This window comes from Amphiprion ocellaris, chromosome 5 (assembly GCF_022539595.1).
Source record: "Amphiprion ocellaris isolate individual 3 ecotype Okinawa chromosome 5, ASM2253959v1, whole genome shotgun sequence".
In the NCBI taxonomy this organism is placed as follows: domain Eukaryota; kingdom Metazoa; phylum Chordata; class Actinopteri; family Pomacentridae; genus Amphiprion; species Amphiprion ocellaris.
Genome location: NC_072770.1, coordinates 12,931,494 through 12,943,496, shown reverse-complemented (window position 1 = coordinate 12,943,496; position 12,003 = coordinate 12,931,494). Strand labels below are relative to the sequence as shown.

The window sequence follows — 12,003 nt, the reverse complement described above, 5'->3', positions numbered from 1 at the left end:
GTTCCAAATAACTGAAGGGGGTTTTCGTCGCCGTCTTTGATTTTTGCTTCCTCTTTTCGTATAAACTTGGCACATTCCTCCATAAGCGTGACTGATTGATAAGGTTGACGTGGGAGGGTGGAAGGGGGGGTCAGGGTTGTTTTAGGCAGAAATTCTTGTGGGTTTCTTCGTTGTTGTCTGGACAACACAAACGGCAGCGCCTGGGAGAGCTGGATGGGGGGTTGGGGAATGCAGAGCGGTGATGGGGCAGCGTGACCTTCCAGTCGGAGGGTTCAGGACTCAGTCTAGAGGGAAAATCAGGAGCTTTGATAAGTCCTGAGCTCCCTTCTTTCTTTCATCTTTTTTCTTTGCTTTACGATAGAAAAAACTGCACTGACTACAGTTGCGTGTCTGTGTTGTCGTAATGACTGCCCACTTGTGCTTTTTGCAACCGTGGTCTTAAAATATTTCCAGGATATGACCAGAACTGTGGTAAAGCTCTCAGGGGGGATTTTCACGGTCAAATTCACAGAAGAGGCATCTTCCTTTTAATTGTTTAATAAAAATCTGAATTACAACAACGGGTATAGACAAAATATAAAAGTGGAAAAGACAACAAACCAACTTTGCAGTCAATTACAATTGAGAAATGTGAGATCAGAGCGTTACAACTCAAGTTTACAAACAGTGAAAGGAGCTGTATAGGTCCGACTGCTGCTTCAGTAAGACAAAACATCAGAGTATCATTCACAAAGAGGAACAGAGCCCTCATCACTTTTTACTCTGTTGATTTTGCAATGACAGCTCTTTGTGTTTATCAGTACTGTCCCAAAAATTCCACTGCCCAGTTTCAAACTAAATACAAATGAAAAACACCACAGATCAGACGGTGACAAGCAGCTGAGGTCATGGCAGGCTTCAGGAGAGTCAGACAGCATCCTGTTTGGTGGAAATTCAGTCTGTGGTGGTGCGACGGTACCAGAATCGGGCCCTGAAGTCGTCGCTGCAGGTCATGAAGCCGGGGTTGGTGGGCGAGTGGACGATGCAGCGGACGATGTTGTTGTGGCCGAGAGACAGCAGGTTTTTCCTCTCGGCCGTGCGGGAGTCCCAGCAGCAGAGGCTGATGGTTCGCTCGTCGGGCAGCAGCACGTAGTCCTCGGTGTGGTTGAAGACGCCCTGCGTACGATGCATCTGACGGCCGCTCAGCCCGGCACCTGGAACAGACGGGAAGAGCAGGACACGTGATGATCACACAACTTAAATCTAATCACAGCTGGACATCAAAATGTTCAGTTAACAGAAACTAACCATTCACTAAACTCACAAACCTTTACTTACTGCTCCTACGCCTTTCAAGCTTCACATTAGGGATGGACCAATTATCGGCCTGGCCAATTGACATGGCCGATATTTGGGAATTTTCCAATTATCAGTGTTGTTACTTTTATTGGCTGATTACTGATAAAGTAAATGCGCTACTTTAGGTCTGATGCAGCCTCCTCTCTCTGTCTGTCGTCACTCTGTGGTCTCAGAAATGTCTCTCTCTCAAGCAGAGACTGTAAAAACTGATCAACAAACAAGCTAGGACATTAGCTTCTCTCACAGTGGCTAAGGCTATGCTAACAGCTAGCAGTTCAGTAAAAGGCAGCCACAGATTAACTGGAAACAGTCTGGAAAACAATAATTAATAAAGCTATAAGATATGGACCTTAGTGGTCAATAAAATTGGCAGAACAGTGAAAGACGAAGAAAATAAAGAAGAACAGCAGACAAATTGATAAATCTCAGTCGACCCAACACAAACAAAGGGGAGCGTCCCAATTTAATCACTCTTGTTTCTGACTGATCTATAGCTACCCTTGTTACTGAACAATCCTAGTTATGAATGACAAGTTCTCTGCTGCCACATGCTGTTAAAACATTACATGTTGTGTATATTGATTACAAATATCAGTTAGTGTCAATAATCAACAGCTCTGGAAAACCCATATCGGTCGATCCGTACTTCACATTCTTGCTAAACTGTACTTTGTTACAGGCTTTACTTGCATTTACAATGATAATGGTGGGAGTTTTACCATCAAACATAACTTTTTGGTTCACTGTGTGTTCCAAGCAAGTGCTGTCAGAGATTGATGTCTTTGTACTTACACTCCCGGAACAAAAATTCTGCGGTAAACTCCCCACCTGGAACATTTGACAGTTGTTTTTATTATCCATAGCATGCTAGCAGGGTTAGCCTGGAATGCTCTCAGATACTGTATGATTTTAAATTAAACATATATGACCAGAACCTGCAACTTTCTATACAGGTCAACTGAAAACACAGTCATGTCGATGGTAAACGCCAGTAGAGCCACTGTTTGCTTTTGCCCAGTGTCATTTCCAATAAAGGTTTTTCAGACAAAATTGCTTTGTCTTTAATGTTAACACAAAGAGAGAAATGCAGCATTACTTTAAGTGATTTTTAAAGCTGACAAGCACTGCTGGCTTTAATGTGTGCAGCATTTGAAAGCCAAAACTGTTACAGTGACAATTATGGACAATATTGTTTGAAAATAAGTTAAACTGGAGACCATTTTGTGATGTGATAACACTACTGCAATGCCAGAGCCTGATCCACGAGTTGTCATCTTCAAACCAAGCCGCAACGACGCAAAGTTTTGTGACTGTATTAAATATACCAAAATTGTGACTCCTAAGACATACTGAACCGTGAACTTTATGTAAGGATGCACCACCTATTATGGACAACATGTTGTATTTGTGTGCTTTCACTGTTACTGTAAGAATAATGAGACACTGTTCAAAACAAATGCAAAATTGTATGTATTTCCTTCATTTCCTCTGCTGTACCAAAAACATTCCAAAATGTGACCCAAGGCACGACATTACAAGAGAAAAAGCTAACTAATGTGTGGCTAACTCAACTAACAGAGAACTGGAGTTTTGTTAGTGTAAACTGTCCTAAATGAAAAACAGAAACCACCAAACAACTATTTTATTGGAAGCATGTCTTTTTTTCTACAACCGCATTACATATGTACAAACCTCTGCCGGTTCTGTATGTCTGCCAAACCATCACTGGACAATTCCTGTTCAAGGGACTTATTTAGTGAGTCAGACAGTGAAACTAGTCTCTGTCAGTCAAACCTGCTGTTTGCCAACTGTCAAAACACCTCGCAGAAGAAAAAGAAACAAAAACGTGCCCATCTAAGAGCTAAAAATGTAGACAAATCTTCAGCAACTGTTTTAAAGCAGGCAACTTTTAATTACTCTTTAATGTCAGCTGGTACCGGCCGTGTTTCATCCTGTCCGGTGGTATCAGTCATGCAAATTAAACGGCAGAATTTATTCGATAAGAGTGGTTAAAGTCTCAATAACATAAAAATATGGTCCAACTAAGAAAGATAAAATGGCCCAAGTGTTGGAAAGATGCCAGCCAGGGGCGTGAGTTCGGATGAGGAAGCGCTCACAGAGAAACTAGATGCCGTGTCGGTTGTGTGGGTTTGTTTTGGCTTCAATAAATATAGCACAGAGCAAAATGAAAGTACAAGTTAATACTGTCAGGAAATTCAACAGGATTTTGTCACACACACTAAAACATCTCACAGACAGAACAACAAGAGAAACCTTAAAGATGATATTCATGTACACTACTGTTCAAAAGTTTGAGCTCACTTAGAAATGTCCTTATTTTTGAAAGAACAGCAGTTACTTTAAAGAAGATAACATTAGATGAATCATAAATCCAGTCTAGACATTGTTAATGTGGTAAATGACTATTCTAGCTGGAAACGGCTGATTTTTAATGGAATATCTCCATAGGGGTACAGAGGAACATTTCCAGCAACCATCATTCCTGTGTTCTAATGCTACATTGTGTTAGCTAATGGTGTTGGAAGGCTAATTGATGATTAGAAATCCCTTGTGCAGTTATGTTAGCACATGAATAAAAGTGTGAGTTTTCATGGAAAACATGAAATTGTCTGGGTGACCCCAAACTTTTGAACGGTAGTGTACATCTAGACAATTCATATTACTACTTATGGTCATTTCTTTCTCCTTTTAAAAGTATCCTCCAGTGTGTGTTGCTTCGATGCAGCCTTTATCTCAGTTGCTGAGTGAATTCACTGTGTGCCAAACTGGTAGTATTCTGTCAGTACCCCTGATTCAATTTAAAATAGTTCCACCCTGCAGACATTTTTGCAGCATCCTTCCATAAATTGCGCTCTCATTTCACATTTCTGTATGTTAGATGGTGGTAATGCACCTGTAAGCAATTACTGTGCTCCTGCTTATGACAGCTGTGTATCAGTGGATGTAACCAAAGAACCATACTTAATAAAGCTGATATCAATGGTTGAAAATGCCTTGATCGGCCCTGATTGCAATTACTTGGATCAGATCAAGACATCCGTATCCAGGGTGTAAGATTGCCAGATTGCCAACCCCTATTACCTGATTCCTAAAAATGTGTGTATTAAAAGAAATGCAGTTTAAACATGAAAAGCAAAGAGAGTGCAGTATTCCGCCAAGGCTGTTCACTCTCCCATATGGCATTGTCAGAAATTAAAAAATCTTTTTTTTAAAAAATAAATGTAGCATTTGTTTATTAGTTATTGATGATCAGAAATCATGGCAACATAGAATGTGGCCATTTAATATAGATGTACCCTCAAACTGAATAAATAAATAAAAAATTACCTTGCGGTGAGCACAGGCGTGTCATGCATGCGTATGTTATGTGCAGATACCGACTTGCGTGACCAAAATATTTAACGGAACGCGTCAATTGATGCAGGCAGCTGACGTAGTGTTCACTTGTTGTCATAGTTACAGTGACACTGTTTCCCTATCTTGCAATGATATAGAAATTTTTACAAATCTGAGGATCCAGACTATGAGCCGCATCACTGCCAAAATCTAACGAGGTGGTCCTTGTGTCATTTCTGACCTTCACTGAAAATTTCATCCAAATCTGTTATTCCGTATTTGAGTGATGTTGCACACAGACAGATTCACAGAATAACAGAAGGACAAATGTATGCTGATTGTCACATAACTAATAATCTGATGTTGATGTGAAAACACACTAAAATAAATGCTAAGAGTCTGTGCTTTAATGCCAGAGTCCCTCTTTCATTATGAACTCATCACGCCGGAGTACAGATCCAACTCAACAGACTGTTTTATTAACCTAATACGATGCTAGCTATTGTAAATTATTGTTAACTATTAAATATCACTGAGAGCAGTTCCACAAAAGTTCCACAGTAAGGGTTGTAAGTCACATCAATATTTCTAAAGAAGTTCCAACTCCTGAAAAATTCCTATTACAAATAAATGACTGCTGCTTTTCTTATAATTCACTCATTAAATCTAAGAATGACTTCCGATTTCAAAACATAAAAACATCCGTATTTTCATCCCCAAAGAGCATTTACAGGGGAAAAAAAAAGCGTTCACACAAACAAGGAAGGAAGTGTGACTGCAAGATGTGACTGCAGACCCCGAGGAAGCTGGCGTCATCGCCCAGTCGGATTGGCAGGTTTGTTTTTGCAACAAGATTCATCAGAGTAACAGCTGAAGATGCAACAGTTGGTGTGATGCAGATCTAACTTTGTGAACAAAAGGAGTGAGATTGAGGACGTAAGAAGATATATCTCTGTATTTCTGCAAGCTGCTGTTTATTTGAAACCTCTGGTGCTGTTTTTGCTCAGAAAATTTCACTCACTTTCATTCAGGTTGGCATTACACTGGCAGGTTTCACCATATATGTGACTCTACAATTATTAAAATGTGGTCTAATACTTATAATTTTACAACCAACTCTGCAGTGCCTCACAGCAAAGCTAAAACAAAAGAAGCTCCTTGCTTTCTTGGCTAGAGGGCGCTGTTTTCAAAGCCAAGGAACATTCTGAACATCAACATCAGTTTGGTGAGAGATGGTCCATAAATTAAAAAAACGGCAAAAACAAATATTAGGTTGAGCAAAAACAGTTGAGGTCAACATATCAAACTATGGTTAGCAATTTGTTAAGTGACTGCTTATTGGTAAGTCACAAACAGACTCCCAGACCTCTATATGTGCAGTGTTTGACACATGAGCCTTTATCTTCCATATAACTGAATATACTCCCTCAATTACAGGTGCATTTTAACATTTAAACATTTTAACTACTGCATCTCGTCGCTGTATGTAGGATTATTCTTGTCTCTCTACTGTCTGGTCAATATACTACTTAGAGACATGCTGATGTCTGGTTAAAGGGCTCTCTGCAGCTGGTGTCTGTACTCAGCCAAAGATTACTCGTTAAGAGAGACACTCCACTCTGTATCATCACTTTACAATTGTGAGTGTATTTGTAAGTTCCATAACTTCAACAGTTACATGTCCTCTCTCTTGTGGGTTGTATCAATAATTTAATCTTATAAGCTCAAACACATTGCAGCAGGAGCTTCGGTATTTGAATGAAGAATCAGATATAGCATCTAAAGCTGTCAGATTCTTATTTAATCATTATTTTCACTGGATCAGAGCCAAAAACCCTGATCAAGACTATACTAGTATTTAGTACTTCATTTTGTTTTTCATACTCACACTTGTCTTCATTATGCTTCTGTTTTTGTCCTTCTATTTTAAAGCCACTGCAAAGAGTTTTTCTTTTTTTTTTTGCAAAAGACAGGAAGGTTTCACTCATTGTCTGGGAACTCTGACTATTTTTCTTTGAGTCTCGTTCCACGGTAGATTCACCAACTTTCCTCGTTTGCACAAACTTGTCACGTATTTCTCAATTTAGAACGATGAATATCTGGTTGTGACGAGGTGCACGGTTGTGAGGTTTAAATATTTCATCATCAAAATAAATGCCCCTAAAATATCCTTATTAGCTACCTTTTCTGGGAAAAGCAGTGACTAATAAGATAGGTGGTGAAGGTCAGTCTGTCTGTAACACCAGAAACATTAGACAAAGAGTATTGCAGTCTACAGTAGGCGATGGTTCACTGCTGCTGCAGCAGAGGATGATACTGGACCACACCCTTCAAAAAGACACTGAAGCAGCTGTCACACTGAATAAATGCAGTACTGACCTACTAAAGCTTAAAAATCGCTCAGTAAATTTTAAATTAAGATGTCACCACTATAATTCTTAAGACAACTGATAGTGTTTCTCCCCTGTCAAGAAAAGCAATCAGTCTGTTCCTGACTGACTGCTCCATCAGTTTTAAAAGTTAAACAAAAGTATCTTTCTTTTCGTTTTCGTGTTTATATTAACCATTATTCTTTGATTATTTTGTATAATTGTGACATGCAACTACATATGGTTCAGAAAATATGACTACTTGACTTCTGAATAATCATTTTACTTCATGCGTGCTCAAAGATGGGAGTTTTTGACTTCATTTTTTTCCATATTTCAACTCACTCATAATTAGAGTCTATCTGATCTGCTTGTCCTGATTCTGACTCAAAAATGTGATCTGAAATAGCAGCAGGAATTTTAGGCTTTCATCTTTCATAGTTGCTGGGATGGTGCTGTTGAAATACAGCCTTAGAAGTAGAAGGTGCGAAAAAAAAGTGCTGAAAGTGGGTTGGCAGGCTTTTTTCTTATATTTTATATATGTCGAAAAATAGCTGATGGATCAGTTTTACAAATAACTTTATCAATGTTTTACGCTTTAAAAATTTCAGGCAAATCAGAGATGGTCGAGCAGAAATTTTTCTAACAATTTGATGATTTGAGATGGAGTGACCCAATTTTCTGGATACTTTTCTTGTTTTTTCCCTCTTGAATGAACAACAAATCGCAGTAAATATGACGTTTTAAAGTATATCTGCATCAGTTTTGCATTGGAACGCAAACCATTCGCAAAGTTATTTCTTGGATCCAATTAAACAGATTCACAGCTCTTGTAAATTTTGTCCCTGCAGCTGCATCCTAAAACATGTTATGTCAACTTCTGCAAATTCCTCTTGCGTGTCCAGTACAAATCACAATGTATGAAGTCAGTTCTAACATATGAAACTACTTTTTCATCCCGCTCTATGAACCTGCACTGGGGTTGAAACAAAGCATGTTCTCCTTACCTGTGTACTTGACCAGCGTTCGGCCAGTAGAAATCTCCCACAGTTTGACCACGGAGTCTTTCCCGCTGGACAGGATGTATTTGGAGTTCTTGGAGAAGATGGCAGAACAGACCTCGGCTCCGTCATGGGCCTTGTCAAAGGTGGTCACGCAGCGGTTAGAGATGCCATCCCACAGTTTGATGCTGCCGTCCTTGCTGCAGGTGACGTAACTGTTGGCTGTGGGGTTATAGCTGACGCCGCTGATGGTGTCTGTATGCTGGTCCAGGGGGTTGCAGGACACGAAGCACTGGAAGGTGTTGACATCATAGAGGCGCAGTGTGGGGTGCTGCGTCCCCACCAGCAGGAAGTCACCAGAAGGGTGGAAGGAGATTGATCGCAGCATTTCGGCTTCCTACAAGGAAGTGGATGAAGAGAGGATTGGTTTACAAAAACAATTATAGTGGTCCGCAAAGATTCACAAAATTATAATGCTGTAATTTTAACCAGAGATAAATAATAATGCTGAGTCTGCAAAAGCTGACCTGTATATATTTAAATGCTCTTTTTGCAGAAGGCTTTGAGTAGTCAAATAGTTTGAGGGTGTAATCTCTTGAGCCGGATGCTAAAATCTGTTCAGTGGGATGGAAGGCGAGGCAGGTGACTTCATCAACGTGGTCGTACAGTGTCCGAATCACAGGGTGGTTCTCCATGTTTTGCTGCGCTGTCTCATTCATCATCACCTGATATCCAGAGAAACAGGAGCAAAATAAACAAAGTGAGCATGCTGGCTTAAAAACATCAAGTCAACCTTTACTCTCCAACCTGCCTCACCTCAATGGGCATCGCACTCTTGGCCAGCATCCGCTCAGTATCCAGGATCTTGATGGAGGCGTCAGCAGAGCCAGTGGCAATCAGCTGACCATCCCGACTGTATGTGGCAACGCGGCATGGACCCTTATGAGACGTAACGTAGCAGGTCTCGTACTCTGATGCTTCTGGAGACATGGTCTGGACATCTGCATCAAACTCCAGATCGATGCCAACACCAGGTGCCACTGTGTCAGAGCGTCCAATAGCATACTGAACGGCACTGTCATCGTTCTCCATCCCTGTGATGGGTTGCAGATTGTACAGTTAGGGCTGCTTTAAATATACATCACAAACACACAAAGACATGGTGAAGACAACTCTCACCTATCTTAGCCAGCTGCATCAGCTGCTCAGAGGGCGACACCACACTCTGTGGTTTCACCTCATTGATGAGACTGTTGGCGATGTTGGTGTATCCATCATAGAGCAGCTGGCTGATGATGAGCTTGTACAGGTGTTGTCGGTCCTTCAGAGTCGGTTTGGAGCGATACATGCTGGGTCACTTTGACTTGACTGCCAGTAGTGACAACTTTGCAGGCTGTAACCAAACACACAGAGTCAGCAACTTATCTTCAGACTGGGTTAGCGGCTGCTGAATAATCTTATCTCATTATATATGTCAGTTCCACACCGTTAGCTGTGTTATGCTAACGTTACGGTCAGCTACAGCCAATGAATGGGACTTGTGCTTAGCCGTGCTGCTAACAAGGTTAGCTTTGTTGCTACAGTTCAGACAAAACAACAGTATGCTAACTGCGGATACAACCCTGAACTGGCTGAGTGTATGTGCTCTGCAGCTACAATATCGTGTGCTCACTAACAGCGAAGGCTAAAGTAGTGTTTTTGTTGTTTATAATTTTAAAATATACAGATTTCTAACCCTTTTCGAAGTTCCAACGGCGCCTAGTGATGGTCCTCTGATACCCGAGGCTTCGACACATGCGCTGTAGCTCGTGAAGCAAACGTATCTAGCCACTGTGCCGAGGCGTGGTTTGGTCACGTGACTCGTGACGTTTGAATCACTTCAGTGACGTTTGAAGCGCTCAACTGCTTCGAATCACCTGATTGGTTCAGTTTGTTATGTGAATCACTCAGCGGGATCGAGTGTTCCGGGATAGGAGATCCCCAGTGTTGTTCATTTGAATTGTTTTTCGCAGAGTAGATTGGTTTTTTTGCTGTTGTTTTTGCTTTGACATGTATTGTACCTTGTTGAATTATCTCATTCAATATTTTGTCTGTTTAATAGAGTTAAACATTAAATTACATTAAATTATATTAAACAGACAAAATATTGAATGAGATAATTCAACAAGGTACAATACATGTCATTATGAAATTAAACAAAATTTTTAAAATACAAATATTAGAAATTACAGATAAAATATTTTCCATCATTAAACATTTAAAAAATACAATTAAACAAGAAGAATGTTAAACATTTTTAAAAATGCAAAACATTTAATCAGATTATTAAACCCTTAAAAAGACAAAACATGGGTACCCATATAGCTCAACGGGTTAAGCAGGTGACCCAGGTGACCAGAGGCTGGTCCCTGACGCAGCCTCCCGGGTTCGAGTCCCACTAGTGGCCCTTTGCTGCAAGTCTTCCCCCGACTCTTCTCCCCCGTTTCCCCTCTGTCTCTCACTACACCTATCCAAAAAAGACAAAACATTTAATTAAAAAATTAAATGTTTAATTAGAAAATTATATCTTAAAGACAATAAAAGTTCAAATAGGAATTACACTGAAAATACAATGAAGGATTTAAAAAGAAAATTAAACATTAAAAGGTGGTAAAACATTTAAAAAGAAAAACCTTAAAGATTTAATCGAAACATTAACAGACTGTCTGAAGGTTCAAACTAACAGAGAACTACTCAAGAACTTTTAAGATTTCAGTCCTCAGACTGTGTGAAGGTTCAAACTAACAGAGAACTACTCAAGAACTTTTAAGATTTCAGTCCTCAGACTGTGTGAAGGTTCAAACTAACAGAGAACTACTCAAGAACTTTTAAGATTTCAGTCCTCAGACTGTGTGAAGGTTCAAACTAACAGAGAAGTACTCAGGAACTTAGAAGATATCAGTCCTTGGACTGTCTGGAAGTTCAATCTAACAGAGAACTACTGTGGGACTTAGAAAATTTCAGCCCTCAGACTGTGTGAAAGCTCAGGTCCTGAGGACTCGGGAGGTCTGGAGGCTTTGAAAGTCTTGGAACTGAGGGTTCAACCCTCCAGCACAAAGGCTAAAGTCCAACCTCCTGAGAAAAACGATCGAGTCGAGACTCAAGTTAAAAAAAACTCGAAAATGGCAAAAAAATAGATGATAAATGCGCAAAAAAAAAAAAGTATCGCGCGCAGCTTAGAGGGAACAGTGGTCCCAAAACTGTTGATAAATTATTTCTCAATAAAACCTCATAACCAGTTACATAAGCACACCCTCTTTACTGACCTCTTTACCAATAAACCCCAAGACATACTTTGCCAAAATCCATAATAATCCATAAAATCTTTATTTGCACCAGCCCCATGTGAAAATGACATCAGTCTGTATTTGTAGAGCATCTCATGAATGTAGCAGCACCGTTTAAATGTTTCATAACACAGAATATAAGCAAAGAGTATATAGGGATACAGACAAACATGGGAAATAAGAAACGTGCTCTTCAATAGTTATTGTCATTATTATTGCTAGTAATATTATTTTTGTGTCCACTAGAACCCATACAATCATCTAGTGTAGTCAAACAGGAATGTGTGCATGGCGAATCAAATCCAAAACAATCCATGAACCGACCACGTCTTGATTGCACTTCATATTATTGACCACTAGATGTCCTACTCGAGCACTGTGTGTCATTGAGGCCTCGAGTAATGAACCATGTTTTGAATGAAGTGTCGAAGCTTCAACAAAGCCTCGATCAGCCATCACTAACGGCGCCTCCGGACCCAAACGTGTGTTACGTACGTTTTGCGTCCTGCGTCACTACGTACGTGTCGTCGACATAAACTGCGGCTGCGCTTCAACTGCAATAAAGAAACCAAAGAAAGGAAAAAAAAAGCTGCAGCAGCAGGAAAACATGTA

The 12,003-nt window shown here is 40.1% G+C and overlaps 1 protein-coding gene across 1 annotated transcript; it reads right to left on the bottom strand.

Moving 5' to 3' along the window:
- Positions 1–521: 521 nt before the first annotated feature.
- Positions 522–9,912, bottom strand: cstf1 (cleavage stimulation factor, 3' pre-RNA, subunit 1). Its single transcript, XM_023298852.3, has 6 exons — positions 9,801–9,912; positions 9,245–9,458; positions 8,882–9,159; positions 8,593–8,790; positions 8,072–8,462; positions 522–1,193 (listed from the first exon to the last, which is right to left on the bottom strand). The coding sequence occupies exons 2-6, from the start codon at positions 9,411–9,413 to the stop codon at positions 934–936; spliced, it is 1,296 nt and encodes a 431-aa protein (XP_023154620.1). The 5' UTR covers positions 9,414–9,458; positions 9,801–9,912; the 3' UTR covers positions 522–933.
- Positions 9,913–12,003: the final 2,091 nt, after the last annotated feature.